The sequence below is a fragment of the Ylistrum balloti genome, unplaced genomic scaffold (genome assembly GCF_031769215.1).
Source record: "Ylistrum balloti isolate Yb309-2 unplaced genomic scaffold, AGI_CSIRO_Ybal_v1 Utg369802, whole genome shotgun sequence".
Classification (NCBI taxonomy): Eukaryota; Metazoa; Mollusca; class Bivalvia; order Pectinida; family Pectinidae; genus Ylistrum; species Ylistrum balloti.
Window position 1 is genome coordinate 1,192,964 of NW_026781979.1, and position 19,247 is coordinate 1,212,210.

The window sequence follows — 19,247 nt, forward strand, 5'->3', positions numbered from 1 at the left end:
ATCTGGCGTGAGTAAGATAGAGAAGAATCTTTAATGATAATAAAACTAAGTTTATCCTCTTCCTATGGCGAGCTGACTTCAAAATGGTGTATACTGATATACTCTTTAATAGAGTGGCTTATAAAACCGTAGTCGGTCAGAAACATCCAGGTCTGTTTCTCAGTAGTAAGGGTTAATCATGTTTTACATTTAATCGAATCGAAAAAGAATATTTTGATTGTTGAAAATGTGTAGAACTTTATTTGACCAATAGTGATATTTCAGAAGAGATAGTACAGGTTTTATTGCTTACCCAGGATATTCAGCATTTAAAATGAATGAGATAAACAAATTATGAGAATCTATATAAAGAAACTGAGTTTGTTCAGCTTAAAAGGAAAATTTATGATACAGGTGTCTCAAAAAGAAAGGTTTTTAATCTTTGACAGCATACTTTAATAACAATACTGGTCATATGATTCCATTTGTAAAATACTTCACTGTGATATATCACCTCTGGTAAGTATCTCACAATGATATCAGCTAGAGTTGAATTTTCTTCAAAAACGCATTGCTATTTTTTAACACTGTTTACTAGAGAAAAATAAATATTTTAATCGTTTGCTAATTACTTGTAAGACAGACTCCGCCCACAACGCTGTATTCCTACACAGACCAAATCATTGTAAATTACAGTTTTCAATCTCGTACACTACACTTTAGTGTATGAATGTGTATCAATCTCGTACACTACACTTTAGTGTATGAATGTGTATCAATCTCGTACACTACACTTTAGTGTATGAATGTGTATCAATCTCGTACACTACACTTCAGTGTATGAATGTGTATCAATCTCGTACACTACACTTCAGTGTATGAATGTGTATCAATCTCGTACACTACACTTCAGTGTATGAATGTGTATCAATCTCGTACACTACACTTTAGTGTATGAATGTGTATCAATCTCGTACACTACACTTTAGTGTATGAATGTGTATCAATCTCAACTTCAGCATGTAAATACAGAATGTAAATACACAATATTTTAAGACTTCAAGACACGATGTAAATATGAGACATTTTTGATGCTTTTTCAAAAGACATATTTAGTTACAAACATTGCTACACCTGGACTTATTTACCGTATTTTTCCGGTATATAATTGACAGCGCATGGACATCTCTCTGTTTGTCTCCTTCAAAGAGAGACAGCTAACTGAAAATATTATAAAATTTTACTTCAGGCGATTACAAATTCTATCAATAAAGATATATTAAATTTCACCGTTTATCTGATTTTTGTTTTAAACTCGTATAACAATATTTATTAGAAAGTTTAGTTTAAGCGCTATGTGTAAATATTATTTCTAAAGATACGGCTTACTACATCTGTTGCCCTATTCAAAATGTATGCAAGACCTATTCGAGTTTTAGAGAAGTTAAAAAGTGGCAAATTGACTGCTGTTAGACACGAGATGCTAATGAACTACAGTGTGTAGACTGGTGACGTATTAATGATAAAACAGTCTGTATAGCAGTTAGTTTTCCTTGATGTTATTTATTACACGATGCAATAACAAAAGCGAACACGGATGTATTATCTATCTTTTTTTTATATATTTTTTAGAGTTCAACTTGAGCTCAATTTTCTGATAAAATCTGTGTAGCTGATTACATAGCTTATAAATTATAAAAGAAAAAAACTTTTAATACAGACTGTTTGAAAATCATTCCAACACCTTATCGATAAAACATATCTAAAAAAAAAAAAAGAAATTGTCACTAATTAACAACGAGGTGAGGAGACTCATTGACCTTTCGGGATAATGAATTATTCACGACGTCATTTTCAAGACGTGCCAGAGTCATTTATGATCGTCAAGCGGGATTAATATGCAAGTGAGAAAATTACCGACGGCATGTAGTGTTGTTAGACCATGGATCAGAATCTGTTTTTCATTCACTGATTAAATGCCTATTGGGCTTTTACAAAATTTAATTGAAAGAGAATTATTTGTCGTGTCGAAAAATACACTATTTCGATTTTTCTTTCTTTTTTGTTTATGTTTTACGTTGTTTATATTGGTATGATATAAAGAAAATGACAATATCATCATGCAATTGTCAACATTCATTGACATGATCAAATAAGAAACATGATGATTTAATAACATTAGTGGTATCTATGTCTTTGTTAAAGAGGTAAAAATTGTATCATTCACAACTGATGTCCACTACATTCAGCAGCAGAAATGTCAGCCTAGTCATATTTTTCTAAAAAAAAAACCGCCTATTTGACCTGCTAAGTATTGAAAACTGACCAGAGTACCACACCGATCCCAACTAAAACAGAACCGGAAGTTTTTATAACTACACTACACTGCATGTTATAAAGTCGCGACAATATCGATTTATAGCCTTGGCTACGCTTAGGCAATGATGATGCTTGAACGATCGCCACTAAGCATGTCCACAGCGGAATTATAACTCGGGGTCAGGGTCACAGATATATACATATATATATATAAACGGTATTGTGTATGGTAGTCGCTCGTTTGATTCACTGAAGATGTCAACTTGCCAACGAGATGACAAATTAGGCGAAAGCTGAGAGGCGATGTACTGGGCGTATAAGAGAAGATAATCATTATACAGATCATGAAAACATTATATATAGTTCAAACAACTTAACGTTCTCAAGATGTTTTACATACTTAAACGGTTAAACATGAATATATGTAACTTATTCTCAAACACGGGACTTTCCTGCTGTTAACTTAAAACAATGTATAGTAATTACCTGTGATAAAATCTATAAATAGAACGCCTAATACACATTACATTCCACACATGACTACACATATCATAAGTATCCATAGCTAGCAGATAAAAATAATGCGAAATAATTAAGGGAACACGTGTTAAAAATGAAAAGATTCGTCATTTTTTTCAGACCAGAAACAATTGACTGTTATATACTCTACCTGTTTTTGCTGTTTCCTCTTGCAAATCGGAATCAGTAAGCTGTAGTTTTCATATGCATTTATATATATCCTGTACAGTATTTCAGCAGAGAAGTAACAATCACAACCATCTCCACTCTTCTCCCTGGCTGACAGTCTGCCGTGCAATATGGAGTACGCTGTGTGACTATCTCGTCCGTATCGTATTTCATTGAGGGATGCGCGTGCATTAAAATATCTACTACTACTGTCGTAGAATGTCTGGAAGGTGTAGTGTATACAACGGGATCCTGCTAATGTAACGAGCACAAGTGTACGGGATAACTTTACTGACGAGAGTGGATGTCTGTATAGTCGATGTATGACGGACGAAAGACTGGTTAGCTTGAAAATATTTAATAATTAATAGTCACAGACAAATGGAAATGGTGTGAAAAGTCACGTTGGCAATATCATGAGAAACAAACATTTAGTTACTTGTACAGATGATCTCAAGATGCAAATATTCTCCCCATCACGTACAGCTACAGGCTGTAAGTATTTTGGACTGCTGACTGGTGTGTGAAGAAGCGTTCATATAATCCAAGCATTGTATTGATGAGTCACAGTTGTAGTGGAGAGTTTGCTTCCTCTCTCCCTGTGCAATAAAACAACAACACCAACCTTCAAACGGAAAAGAGAACAAAACATCCCCGTTATCATTCGTGAACATAAGAATAAAGGGCACAGTATTTATGATATATATTATTGTGTCATTTGTCGTCACCGATCGTCAATGCTTATATAGGAGCATTCATACAGAAACGATTGCAATTAACCGTTTTGCTAATAAATACATACAAGTGTAACGCAAATGCCTACTGTCGATAGCCACAAACAAGACTTAATCTATACATAATCGATTATTCCTATGAAGTAAATATAGCCATGACGAACTAAGTATATTTGTATATTCTAGCAATTAGAAAAAATCGAAAATTAAAGAAAATTGGTTAGAATTAACATTTTTGGATTTGGAGGTGTTAATAGCTTGGTTGTCCCGAAACATTTCGGGATTTGAAGGTGTTACTAGTTTTGTTGTCTTGAAATATTTTGGGATTTGGAGGTGTTAATAGCTTGGTTGTGCTGAAACATTATGAGATTTGGAGGTGTTAATAGCTTGGTTGTGCTGAAACATTATGAGATTTGGAGGTGTTAATAGCTTGGATGTGCTGAAACATTATGAGATTTGGAGGTGTTAATAGCTTGGATGTGCTGAAACATTATGAGATTTGGAGGTGTTAATAGCTTGGTTGTGCTGAAACATTATGAGATTTGGAGGTGTTAAAAGCTTGGATGTGCTGAAACATTATGAGAATTGGAGGTGTTAATAGCTTGGTTGTGCTGAAACATTATGCACCTCCTCCTCAAGATATTGATCTTTCTTTTCATTTTTACTCAGTCACCTCCTCAAAATAATAATATAAAATAAATAAAATAAAAACAGAATTAAGAACTTTTGTAATAAAATAATCAGAAATATTATATCATAACAGGTTTGGAGGACAATATCATATAGAGGCAGACACTTTCTATTCATTGTTAATATCATGACATTATAATCGATTTCCGACTGGCACAGCAATGGAAATATACATGCACAAATATTACATGGGCGAATCCTCTGAGTAAAAGGCCCATAAAACCAACTGAGATATCTTATAAAACGTATAAAATATCTTATATAGCAACGAGATATCTTATATAGCAAACGAGATATCTTACATAGCAAACAGAGACGTCTTATATAGCAAACGAGATATCTTATATAGCAAACGAGATATCTTATATAGCAAACGAGATATCTTACATAGCAAACCGAGATATCTTATATAGCAAACGAGTTTCTTACATAGCAAACGAGATATCTTATATAGTAAACGAGATATCTTATATAGCAAACGAGATATATTACATAGCAAACAGAGACGTCCTATATAGCAAACGAGATATCTTATATAGCAAACCGAGACGTCTTACATAGCAAACCGAGATATCTTATAAAGCAAACGAGATATATTATATAGCAAACGAGATATCTTACATAGCAAACAGAGACGTCTTATATAGCAAACGAGATATCTTATATAGCAAACGAGATATCTTATCTAGCAAACGAGATATCTTACATAGCAAACCGAGATGTCTCACATAGCAAACGAGGTATATTAAATAGCAAACGGGATATTTTATATAGTAAACAAGATATATTAAATAGCAAACGAGATATCTTATATAACAAACAAGATATCTTACATAGTAAACAAGATATCTTATATAGCAAACGAGATATCTTATATAGCAAACCGAGACGTCTTATATAGCAAAGAGGGATATCTTATAAAGCAAACGAGATATCTCACATAGCAAAGGAGAAATATTAAATAGCAAACGGGATATTTTATATAGCAAACAAGATATATTAAATAGCAAACGTGATATCTTATATAACAAACAAGATATCTTACATAGTAAACGAGATATCTTATATAGCGAACCGAGATATCTTACATAGCAAACGAGATATCTTATATAGCGAACCGAGATATCTTACATAGCAAACGATATATCTTATATAGCGAACCGAGATATCTTACATAGCAAACGTGATATCTTATATAACAAACAAGATATCTTACATAGTAAACGAGATATCTTATATAGCAAACGATATATCTTATATAGCAAACCGAGATATCTTACATAGCAAACGAGATATCTTATATAGCAAACGAGATATCTTATATAGCAAACCGAGACGTCTTATATAGCAAAGAGGGATATCTTACATAGCAAACCGAGATATCTCACATAGCAAACGAGAAATATTAAATAGCAAACGGGATATTTTATATAGCAAACAAGATATATTAAATAGCAAACGTGATATCTTATATAACAAACGAGATATCTTATATAGCAAACCGAGATATCTTACATAGCAAACGAGATATCTTATATAACAAACAAGATATCTTACATAGTAAACGAGATATCTTATATAGCAAACGATATATCTTTTATAGCAAACGAGATATCTTATATAGCAAACAAAGATATCTTATATAGCAAACGAGATATCTTATATTGCAAACAGAGATATCCTATATAGAAAACAGAGATATCTTATATAGCAAACGAGATATCTGATATAGCAAACGAAATATCTTATATTGCAAACAGAGATATCCTATATAGAAAACAGAGATATCTTATATAGCAAACAGAGATATCTTATATAGCAAACGAGATATGACATAGCAAACGAAATATCTTATATTGCAAACAGAGATATCCTATATAGAAAACAGAGATATCTTATATAGCAAACAGAGATATCTTATATATCATTTCTTTTTATTCATGTTAAGATACCTGATGTCTGACATATTTAATCTTTATAACGTATCTTATAAATTGTAGTAAAGTAAAATTTGTGACCGACCTTACTTAGTTGCTTCGCCATAAAAAGTATATTTACCGTTGACCATGCCGTCGATTCAGATAAATAATTGGCTTATAATGTATATGAATCTTAGGACAATACTGAACACCAAACTGAACCAAACATGTACAATCGACTGGTGCGGTAGTGCGGTATTAACAATCGTTAATTGACATAATGATTAGTGTGAATGGCTGCCAGGCTTAGACAGCAGAAGAATAAAGGTTTTCGCGGAATTATCATCCATGATGTTTCCTTTTCCATTTTTTCTGAAAGTGAGCCATGTTTTTATAGTCCAAATCAATTAATATTTAAATGGATAATTCATTTTAGTTCATGCAATTATAACATTCAAACTTTCAATGCACAATTACCAACCATAAACGACTTCCTTAATTGTTTCCAGGTGTTTTACCGACAATGAAATACTACAATCGCTGACTGTGGATGAAATCCTCATTAAAAAGCGCACATTTCGATGTAAAGTATTTAGGCATTTAGATGTCAAATAACAAATTTGTAACGTGTATTTGTTTTAAAAGACCGTTTAATGATTGAAATTTAAACTGAATCAAATCATGTCTACATTTCGTGACCTCGATATCTTATGATCATTCATCAATGTATACCTGTGAGTGAAACCGTATGAACATCTTATACATCTTATAAGTCTAACCGTTTAACAGCGTTATGCTTCACCACAAATATTTAAAACAAAAAAAAAATTGCCTTAGTTTTGAAGAAAACCACCATCTTGTATATTTTTATTGTTTTCGCCATTTTGGCTGTTAGTGATACCTAGGTCCGTCTCGTCCCTTCCCGTCCCGCCCCACATAATTGCTATCGACGACTTTTTATCACAATCATAATTGTAACCATAAAAATGTATCAGATCTTTTTCCTGTTTCAAGATCCCAAGGTGACCGTTCCGAGGTCAAAGTCAAAGTCCCAATTGCTACATGAAATCATTAACATTGATACTTATTTGCATGGGACAGAATCATTAATGTTCTAGATACATTTTTAGTTTGACAAAGAAATCTCCCGATTTTCACTCGATTTCACTACTGTATATCACTTACTTCCGGTGATACTTTTGTGAGCGTCATCAGAACATATCTTTTATAATTAAAAGGAGACAAGTCAGCCGTGTTCATACAAGGATGACTTGTTTTGAATTTCGAAAGATTGGATATATTCTTTATGTCCTACTATCAAGACTCATTTGTCTCATAGGTTTTAAAATATAGGTCTTAATCATCACTGACGGATCTTAGAAGGGCGAAACGGCTGTATGGTGCAGTTTAATTTCTTGTTTGGCTCTACTGTATCTAGGTCCAAATTTGTGTTTAGAAGGTGCTATTCATTCGTGTGTCTTTTGCACAATATTCTCTTCAGCAACTGTATGGCTGGTTCTGGAAGTTGATTAATCAGCGAAAATGAAACTTTTTGACTGTATGGCAGGTTCTGGTAGTTGATTGGTAAGCGATGATGAAACTTCTTTCTACAACTTGGTGTACTGTTTATCAACAATAGATGCATATTTTTAAACTGAGATAAATTACAACTGATTATTAAATGTACTTTTTGAGAATCTAATAATTGTACAAAAGACATCTACTAGAATGCAATGGTCATTTTCCACCACTACCTGGTATAGTTGATATATTGAAAGTGTCTTATTTAAATTATCTGATACAATAAATATATTTACCAGACACGTTTATTGTGTGCTTTCATGAACTTGCAATTATCAGAACTCAGCCTATTATTTTGATAGAACTTTGTTTATGCAATAGTGCAATAGGACTTCCACATTACAGACGAATGATGAGAACGGAAGAACAAGAAAAAAGCAAACTCGGATTTAATAAAAATTACACGGAGATTCCTAAAGAAAATGTACAAAATAAGCCCAGGTATTTCGGAGGAGTAATCTTCAAGAATAAGCCCAGGTGTTTCGGAGGAGAAAGCGTCTTCTGATTCATTGACGACACCCGTCATGTCAACCTTGGTCAAACCAAGCAAATAATGAAACATTCTCAAATGAGAACAAGTGTATAACAACGGAACCAACCGACATAATAAAGACCATCAAACACGTCCAGCATCATATCGCTCAATGAAATCACCTTGACGACCGTAAACTTTCTTTATTATTTTCATCAGCCTGTGCCATTTGAAACCCTATGTTTCGAGTTTGTTGACGACTTCTACCACTAAAATCTCGATAATGGAACAAGCCCTTGATTATCGAACCAACTGTGACATGCAAACACTATTTGGGGATGGGTTAGGAATGTAGCGTTGTAATAGTGAAATTCAAGTCAGCCGGCTGAGGAGCAAAGTTAGTTCTCAAGCCCATAGTCCGTCAGAAGATCTTCCCGCCAAACTCGACTCGATCATATTTATGATTTCGTCCTTGTATATTTCCTCTTTGATTTTTCACGAGATATATTTCAGTATAGTTCAAAATCATATATCTGTATTGCCATTTAACTTAAAATAAAACGCTCATAACAAGAGATCGAAAGTAGTCTTTCAGTTTTGAATGGAGTATGGTGGTGTACAGGTTGGAAAATTCAAATGTTTTTATAGAGGTAATGTTATAGATGAGGGTGTTGAAGATTGGTCAAAGCCTCTTTGGAGTTCTTGAAAATCCACACACTATTAATACCACTTTGCTCTATGGGTAAACAGCATCACAATAGGACTGTAATCCAGATTTGATTGTGAATGGTAGTTAATAGTTAGAGGTACTAAAATTGGCATGTGGAATTTAAACTTTTGAGGAAGATAATATACTAATGTTGTATCATGTTATTATCGTCAGATTTACTTGGTATGCGTTGTCTCCGACATGGAGGGTGTCATCACTAATAGTTTACTAGTGATCCCCAGCTATTTTCAATATATGGTTAAAATTGTGCTTTCAGTTTTTTACCAATTCGAAGAGCTGCAAGATGTACCATTATTTGTACAAGTGACCTCAATGAAATGTACAATATGTGTTAGAATTCAACATACAAATGTAAGTAGGGTTCACTGAAAAAAAAATCGACTGCAATGTGAACCTTCGTGATAATTCCTATAATGTTATTGCCGTGTATTCAATGTCAACACAGTTGATTGCTGTCTTCACGGTGACGTTACAATTGGACGACAAAACGGTAGACGAGAGATAAAACAAGGAAGTGATAAGTTAATATGTAGATGATCTTCCTTTAATTAAAAATTTTATTTTAGATAAATAAGATGAAACTAATTTCTTTATTCGTTTTGAAGACACCAGTTTGAAAAAAAAAAGAATTGTGACGAGTTCCATAAATCTAATGTAAACAGCGAGACACCTTATGATAATACATATATATATAGATATAAAGATATAATAAATATCTACAAAGTTTATTGAATGTCAAAGCCGTTGATTGTCATTTAACTAGATATAATTGCAAGCACATGATGATGATGGCTTTCAATCCCAGGAGGGTTTTGTTTTCTTCGTTTGAAAGACGAAGATTTTGTAATGATGGTCATTATCGAAATGAGTTTTAATAGTTTCTTGTCGCTATTGTATATGTTGCCCGTCTTATGTTAAGATTTTTCATCGTTGTGATTTTGAACATAATGTCGTTCTTTTTCTTTCGTCTTGGACGATGAGCGTTGCGTCAAATCTTTCCTAATGGCTTATCCAGTATGGATTTTACAAGAAATGCGTTTTATTTTTCTGACAATCCAAACAAGTTGGTCGCTATCCAGTATTACAATAGTAAAGACTACTACCCCGATGACCAGTGATCCAGCAATACCAAGCATCTTGGAGGATGACCTGTCATCTCCGGCTGATGTCAGAGACCGGAAGTGCCTATTTGTCATGTTGTGAGGAATAGAAAGTTTCTTTCTCAATTTCGTTAAAGAACTGTTAACATTTTTATGTCCACTTGAACATACACACCTACATGAGCTTCCTGAATGATTGTGGCGTGGTATGTCGGTCGTGATGATTCCAGAAACAACAGGTAGTGAAGTTGAAGTTTGTTCGGTAGTCTCTTGCACAGTTGACCCAATCTTGACGGAATGCGTGCTTGTGGTCATCCTATTTCTGGTAACACTGGACGTCCATTCTGAAAGACAGAATTACCACGTCATACAATTAAGACATATTTTTGTAACAAAGTGTGCTGGCATTTAAAACAGGAAAGCAGTGAAAGGTGGACTGGTAAAGTGTTCTACCACTAGGTTATCAACTGGCGTTTTGCAAGAATTATTTTATCATTTTACGCTCGTCAAAATGTACAATTTCTGTCAGAGTTGTCGTTTCTTTTCCCAGTGCGCGCTGGGAGAGGTAACAGATTGTAGTGACACGATTAAACGACTATCCAATGGTTATACATTTAAATTTCAGATATCTTAAAATATTAAGGATCTGTGCTAACTTCGCCGACTTCTGAAGATTTGACGTAACGCTGGTCAACATGACGTCAAAATGTCATATTAATAGTAATACTGTCTTGAATATATGGTTTCTATGCACAGTGTTAGTGGGAAACGATCATACGAAATGCAAGTATGCATGTATACACATATATCTGCAGCTGTACTTTTCAAACTGCAGTCTATAGCATGCATGTTAATGTGAAAAAGCCAGCATGAACACCACAAAACTATTTCTATTAATAGACCGTTACAGTACGGTGTAGAACATCCCTGAGAATGCTTACAGGGTAGTATTATTGTATTACAAAGGATTACAGTACATTAAGTTTTGACAATAACAAAGAAGTTGATAATAATCATAAGAGAACTGAAGAATCAAGCAGGAACCTTGCTGTAAGTTCTAAACGTTTATATAGTAGGAAGGAGCGTGGAACTGTGGCGTAAGGAGTATAACTGGATATGTAGATAGTACCTAGGACTGAATATTTGTTACATCATTGTAGAAAATATATAACAACATATGATTTTATCACAATAATTGTATGATGAAGGAATATCATTTAAGTATGGGTATTTTATTTACAAATAATTAGTTTTACAGACGCTAATGTAATACATTATCAACAATGTCTACTATATAGAAAATAAAGATGCAAATTGTTTTCGCTTGAAAGATTGAGATTTATATCGTACAGTAAATATATGTACTTGCTTAGTAACGACTGGTGAGAAATTGGTTATGTTATACTTGGTATGTATATCGGAGAGGCTCCTTTTACTATTTTCTTTTTTAATCCGTAGTTTAAATCTTTAGTAGAGATTCCTAAATCGCTAGCCAATGAATGATCGTAGAAGTAAACTGATAAATAAAATTTTTATCCTAACCTACCATTTCCTTCCGAAACTGTTCCCTTTACAATGCCTCATTTCAGTTAAGTTTCAGCCTATGTGAGAAAGACTGTGGGCTAAATACCTTAGTCGTAACATGTGATAAAGAGATACTTAATACTTCTTGACACTTCACACTGATATGAGTAGGATTCATAAGTAGAATGAAGTAGCGTCCAGGGATGTCATTTCAAAGTTCATGTGAAACGAGATTTCAGTCAAATGGTATTATATAACTCCTTAAATTAATCTAAGCACCGCCCTCAGTTGACCTGAATGAAATATTAGGATGTGCTGGGGGCCTTTCCGAATGTAACAGCACTAAAGTGGCACGATTTTGTTCCGCATAAAAGAACAGACTCATACAGTGTTTTCATTCCAATATAGAATTACAGACTTTCCCTGACACTTCACTTTGACTATTTGTATTTGGAAGACTTTTTATTTCTGACACGATGTTTTCGTAAATCGACAATGATAATTATATGGTTACAGCATTACTTTCTTCAGTAAGAGCAAAATAGAAATAGGGAAAAAAAATGAAAAAAAAAAAAAAAAAAAAAATGAAAAAATAATAACAATAATAATAATTTTAAAAAAAATAATAATAAAAATAATAATAAAAAAAGAAGAAAAAAAAACTAAATATAATGCATATTTTATACATTTTCAACACAAGATAAACAACAGCAAGAATATACCAACATTGCAACATAATCATGATTCAAACTTAAATTCTTATAAAACTGGGACAAAATATGAATAAAAGAAAGATTTACACGGAGATTCCTGAAAAAGTTCAAGTAGAATAAAAGCAGGTGTTCCGGAAGAGTAATCGTCTTCTGCTTCATCGACGACACTTGCCAAATAAACAGTGGTCAATCCAAGTAAATAATGTCACGTTCTTAAATGAGAGCAAGGTATACAACAATTGAACCAACAGGCAAACTAACGAGCATCAAATAAGTCCGGATACATGTCACTGAGAGACCATTTTAAGATATGTATAAAACATTGGTATTTACATTCTCATCAGCCATAAATCATTATGAAATTGATTTTATCGTCTTATTTATTTTTTCATCACAAACAAACCAGTATGATGAGCATTGGAAAATGCCGTGTAAATATTTTGATAGAAATAGTAATATATTTGTCATTTTATTTATAAATTATTTGTTAATCGAATGAGTACATAAATCAATGAATATTTTATGACAAAATAGGAAATTAATCATAAAGATGAAAATGCTAATTCAGAATTTTTTTTCAATTCCTCAGAAAATGTGAATGTTCCCAATCAATGCAATTACATGCAACTTTTGGTTGATTAAGTTCTAGGAATTTGATATGAAGTCACTTTAATGAAGCCGATATCATTTTATAAAATGGGTTGTGTTTGTAATTCACACATTATATGTAAATGGCTTAATATCATAAACGGTTTTATACATTCAGTTTGAATCAACTCTAATACATGTTTCTTTTTTTCTCCTTTTTGCAGTGTATGCTGACTGAGAACTAGAGTAATATGTATTTGAAGTTTGGTTTGTAGACATCCAAAATGAGAACTGAAAGATTTCCCATTTCATTAGCAAAGTTGATTTTGTTAAACGGCATATATTTTGAGTAGATATTTAATTATTTATTTCTTAAATTATCTTTACTGTAGATTGTCATTGTTATCCGTGTATGAAATAAGCTTCTCGCAGTATACTGTACAGTTCCTTTTATATCGTAATCAACGTACAGAGGAAAACACTCTCAAATCTTTCACCTGACTTTATTCTATAAACCTGTAATTGGTAACCTACTTTACTTATTAATAGAATAAATAAATGTATCAATCTAATAAGATGGAAAGTCACCAGATCAAACAAGTTCTTGTAGTTAACATTTGAACTGTAAAGGCTGCAATACATTACCAAGGACAATGATTACACTGGTACTACTTACATTATGTGTTATGTTTGGTCGTCAGTTTCGGAGGTCATCTACCGTTAAAAACACAATGGAATCTAACAACGGAATCTGCACTTTCTTTGTACCGATGTTAGTTTTGTAATAGCAAATGATCATTGTAAAATTCCAAGAAGTTCCAACTGCATTTATTTACTTTTTAACCTGAGTTGCCATCTTGATTCCGCTTGGACCCACTCAGTCAACGATCTGGGATGAAAATGAACAGGGTAGTTCGTTTATTGGTTCATCCGGTTTCGTTACAGCTACGTAAACGAAAGGCTCCCTCCATGTACATCGATTTCACGGTCTGTCAGCGGGTTATTTCATGCGTGGTTTTGGAAATAATGTAATAAGTAAAACGAAATGACGTAAGACACGTAATACGAGCTGTCTGGTTTACGAAACTCGCTCACTTACCTGTCGTTTCTTGGCATTGTTTTCTATGTTGCTCATGTTGCTGAAATAAAATATGAACCATTATACTTTAACTTATATCAAGAAACATATGATTTCCTGTAACTTCAAGTGTTAGGGTTGAATTGTCAAAATCCAATTCGTCAACAGGTTGAAACAATTTTATATCTGATGACTAAAAGTTCTATGAATAAAATTCATAAGGGTGCGAAGTAAACAATGTAAAAATCCACATCTATACTTAAATATGTGTGCCGGTTATATTTAGGTTAAAATATTTCACGTATTTGATAAGATTTCTACTTCGCGTTAACTGAGAAATCTTTTATAAATCTTATTAAAGACATATCAGAGCTGTGATAATTTTAAAGATGGAGATTGCCTGGATACATGTTGAAATATTGTGTTTTAGAAGATCTACTTAAATGTGATGACGGATGAGATACATGGTAAAACGATCATATTACACAATGTAACATACTTACTCTGTTTTCAAGATAAGGAACCAATGGGAAAGCAATACTGTTGTAGTCTGTAGCTCCACATAAATACCCCGAGATAAAAAAAATATCTTCTGAGCTACTTATGACGTGAACGCCACCACTGATGCTTGTACGCCCTATACAGATATTTGGGTCCCCATCAATATTCACCGTCCTCAGGGTCACATTATCTAGACTGAGGGAGGTGTAACAATAGCTTACTACGACCAGGTGAACGTGATTTGTAATAAAGGGTACCAAGAACATGAGATCCCCAAGAAATCTCGTCATTGGCTGTACGATGGTCATGGACGTGTCCTGAGCTATACTGTGCATTTCCATAGCTACCAAGACAGGTTTGGTAGTCGATATTATGCACGTTGCTTTTGAAGGGCTCATTCGAAGAAAGGATCCAGATCGCGGTAATACAACAAATTTTCCTGAACCATCTGAACATGTGATATTAACCGATATGTCTTTGCATGCTGCAACAATTGTGCTGTTGTAGTACAGTATCCCGTCGTTAGCCACTGTCACGTGATGTATACCCAAAGAAATTGTAGACGGAATCTGTTCGGTTAGATAACTTGATCCCGAATACTTGCTGCCACTGTATACACTTACTGGTTGGGTTGACCGTACCTTTGTTCCTGTCAAATCCACGTCGATTTCTGTACTTTCTATATTGATTGTCTCATACTCATTCAACATTTCCTCTATCTTTTGTCCTGATTGATAAGTATTGCCCTGATATGACACGATGCCGTTTGTTTTCAAAGTTATGTTCACAAATGTGTTCCTGGCAAGGCCGACAACCAGTATCTGTGGCCTCTTTAAGCCAGTGACAACAAAGTACTGTTTTCCGAGGGCTCTCTGTGGAATACCTAGGAAGTCATCCATCGAGTCGTCCATGTAGCCCGACTGCCTGTTGCTCCCATAGACAATTATGGGGTGGTCGGAGTTTATCAGGATTCCTTTGGCACATTTCACAGATTCATTGACCGCAAGCATCGAAGGTATAGTAATTGTTTTGAAGTATTCTGGATCAATTTGATAATCATATTCAAAAAATGGATAGTGTAGATCAGAGAGTAAAGACACGTTCGTGGTGTTCGTATTAGGGTTAAGTATATTTATCTGCAGAGTACTATTTTCCATAAACCTGTTTGCCGTAAAGCCGATCATGTGACGAAATTTTGCAGAACTGGATGTCACGTGGTGCACTACTGAAAAGACAAGATATTGTTTACAGCGATTAAGCTACCTAACAATTAACTTACAAGGACAGGACATCTAATGGTTTTCATTAAGAAACATGTACATAACTGCATTTCCCATGTATGACAGAATACCGATATTATTTTATGATATATGATAACAAATGGTTTACCATTCTTTGATCTTTTTAAGATAATTCTAAAGGAAAAGCAACTAGCAAAACTAATCATAAAGTACATGTTAATAACTGCTAAAAACAGTTGAGGAGTATTGGTGGTTTTTTTGTGATGTCAGAGAGTTGTGACGTTACGGTGGTGCCGTGATAAGTTAGCCGCTATACCCGTTTTATCGTTATTTGGGTTGTTTACGAAACTGTTATCAAACACTAGATCAAAGAAACCCCTAAAGTTTACAAAAAGTTTTCTGTAAATCAAACTTAGTCAGCATTTGTTTCATATGCGACTGAACAAATAAATTGGTGAATTTCAAAGAACATTTCTGATTGGTGAAAACTGCAAAAGACATGAATACTAACAATGATTTGTACATATCTTTATAGTTATAGATCAAGTGATGCAGATCAAGTACAGGAGTACTTTGGAATAGATCTTAAAAGATGGCAACAATTAATAGGTTGGTTACAGCCTGAATACCGATGACCATGCTAAGTAATGGTGTTTTAATAAGCACAGGCTATACTCTTTGTATAAACTCGTATATCACATCGTGTTACTGAAAAAGTTAAGAAGTTACAAGTGCAATAAATGTTTTGAAAATTGCACTTTGTATTTTGAAAATGTGTCCTACATATTTTGAAAAGTGCAATGCATATTTTGAAAAATGTGCACTATCCGTTTCGGAAAAATACTGTACTTTTTTTTGTTGAAAAGATGCAAACGTTTTGAAAAAAAAATGTAAAAATATCATTGTAATGTATATGTAAGTGATAGTATAGTTATGGGTATGTATGGAACACTAAGGAGCAATTGGTTACTGTAACAACTGATTTGAAAACCATGGTTATAAGTTACGTACAGAATGACTGCCATTAGTTTAAAAGTTTGTATACAAAATGGTTTCGTAATAAGAAGTCTAGTTCTCATTTTGCTCTCATTTTTGAGAATGTCGATAAAACAGAAAACGCTTTCCCTATCTGATTAATATTCAAGTTTCCGTAATAATTTTTTTAATCGTTCAATCTGTTCCTTTTTCACCACATTTTATTTATTTTGAGTTTAGATAAGGATTTACATTGTGTTCAAGATATAACATTATCAGAAGTTAAAGTTAATCAACAAGAAGTTTACATTAATATAATGTATCAAAAGTGAAGCACCAATATGTCCCCGATACTCTAGGGACAGATACATACATAGATACAACGGAAGGATCCAGCGATGTCTTGTATACATTGTTGACTTTGAATGATCTCTTCAATCCTCAATGATACATGTGACTTAAAAATGATGAAAGTAAGTTTAAAAAATACGTATAATATATGGTAAATAGAATGTTCCATGAACGTTGAATTTGCACTTCAGAAAAAAAAATCATATGCTATCAACTTATAAATGCAAGAGTAAAATAACTCACCGGTCAGAGAGGACAGGACCAGCGCAATGAAGTACATAACTGCTTCGTCAAGGTGCAATCATACACAGCCAGCTGTCCTCATGTTCTATTGTCAAATACACTTCGTCTGTGGTTTAAATAGAATCATTGATCCTACTTCTGTCTCGTTATCGCCGTAAGTATTATATTGGTATGATTTATTTACACACCGATGTAAGAGATCGAATAATTGTTTTCAGAACCAAACCACTATCATTCATAATTGAAAAGTATTGGAAAAAACGATCATTTCAATATATCACGATGTGGTTCAAGATCGTTAATGTTTGACACCACATTAGTATAGGAAAAATATTTTATCCCTGATAAATCTTCATGATTTTCAAAATAACTGAAAATTCTAGCTTAATTTCAAGCAGAACATTTCGTCAAGGTTTGGGAAATAAACTTTTCGCCATTTCTGTGAAGAAGTTAAAGCAGGCAGGCAAAAGTATTCGTCCTGTAGAGGAGATTTTACTGACGGACGAATGTTAATAGTTAATTAGTTAGGATACAATTACAACTATCGCATTAAGGTTTCACCAGATCTGAGATAGAGTTTCAGCCGATTAGTATGATATTGACATAGAATAATGGGAAAATTGTATGTACCTAGATTAATAACAATGTATCTGAAATCTAACCGTAACATAAATGTCCGTTGTGCGTTTTGGTTTTGATTGAATAATTCTTCAGATACACTTTATATAACAGTTATGACTTTCGGGATTTGTATTCATAACCACTACATTGATTTTATATTATTAACGTCTCTGCATTCACAAGGATCGAACACAGGTCCGGAGAAGTTCGAAAGGATTTGTCCCTTATTTTCATTAGTGCCGTTCTTTTTCACTAAAAGCAATAGTAAATATACTTAAGCCACAAAATACAGAATTATAAGAAGCCTGTGGTCGGGTGCTGGGAATGAATGGTGCTGTAATCAATAATGCGTTCAAACTCTCAACACCAGTGTAATTAGTGCATCTCAAGGATTCAATCGATACGGACAAAGGATGATTTAATTTTTGAGATATCCAACAGTACTTCATTCCCAGGCAATTAGAGGATATTTCTTCTTCCTTTATTATTTGTCGTCTAAATATGGAATTGTATGGTTGTATTTTTCATAAAGGACACAGATCTCAATAGCTATTTACACATTTCAAACACATCTTAGTCCTTACAAAAAAAATGAAAATCAATAATACATGTTCATTTGTTTGAAAACATCTGAATTTAAACTTGAAACAACAAACATTCGTTAAAGCGGAATAAGTACGCATCACCACTAAAGTGGTACTTGGGAATTATGGGATGATTCTCAACAATGTACGAGTTCTGACAGGGTGACATGGCGGTTCACATGGAGAAGTACAAGTTTTCGCTAAGGCGGTTCAACAACACGGGTTCAAATTCTCGGTAGCGTGATGTAATGAGGTGGTTTTAATGGGTCGCCAACGTAAGTTCTGGTTTTCGTTAGGGCGCTTAATCAATAGCAGTACAGGTTCTCACTAAGGTGATACCACAGTTCATCACCAGAAGCTCCGGTTCTCTCTACAATGATTCAGTGGTGCAACGTCTCCTTAAGATGATCGGAGAGTTCATCATCGAAAGTGCAAGTTCTCTTTACGATGAAACAACGGTTCACCCGAGGAAGAACAATTGTTCACTAGGCTGACACGGCAGCTCACAGACGGGAGAACAAGTTCTCACTAATGTGACGTGGCGGGCCAGCAACAGTTGTGCATATTTTTGGTTGGGTAATTCGGCGCATCTCCGTCGAAAGTTGATGTCCTCCTTA

At 33.8% G+C, this 19,247-nt stretch overlaps 1 protein-coding gene across 1 annotated transcript; it reads right to left on the reverse strand.

Moving 5' to 3' along the window:
* Nucleotides 1-10,118: 10,118 nt before the first annotated feature.
* LOC132544591 (uncharacterized) lies at nt 10,119-15,799 on the reverse strand. The gene is made up of 3 exons (XM_060208208.1): nt 14,618-15,799; nt 14,136-14,175; nt 10,119-10,555 (listed from the first exon to the last, which is right to left on the reverse strand). The coding sequence occupies exons 1-3, from the start codon at nt 15,797-15,799 to the stop codon at nt 10,119-10,121; spliced, it is 1,659 nt and encodes a 552-aa protein (XP_060064191.1).
* Between the last annotated feature and the right edge of the window lie 3,448 nt (nt 15,800-19,247).

What these genes read in the sequence shown, in the direction of transcription:
- LOC132544591 (XM_060208208.1), bottom strand. Translation starts at nt 15,799, where the DNA reads ATGATCGGCTTTACGGCAAACAGGTTTATGGAAAATAGTACTCTGCAG. An exon ending in TTCCTTATCTTGAAAACAGA is followed by an intron (nt 14,176 to 14,617) that starts GTAAGTATGTTA and finishes ATTTTATTTCAG; the next exon opens with CAACATGAGCAACATAGAAA. An exon ending in ACAATGCCAAGAAACGACAG is followed by an intron (nt 10,556 to 14,135) that starts GTAAGTGAGCGA and finishes TCTGTCTTTCAG; the next exon opens with AATGGACGTCCAGTGTTACC.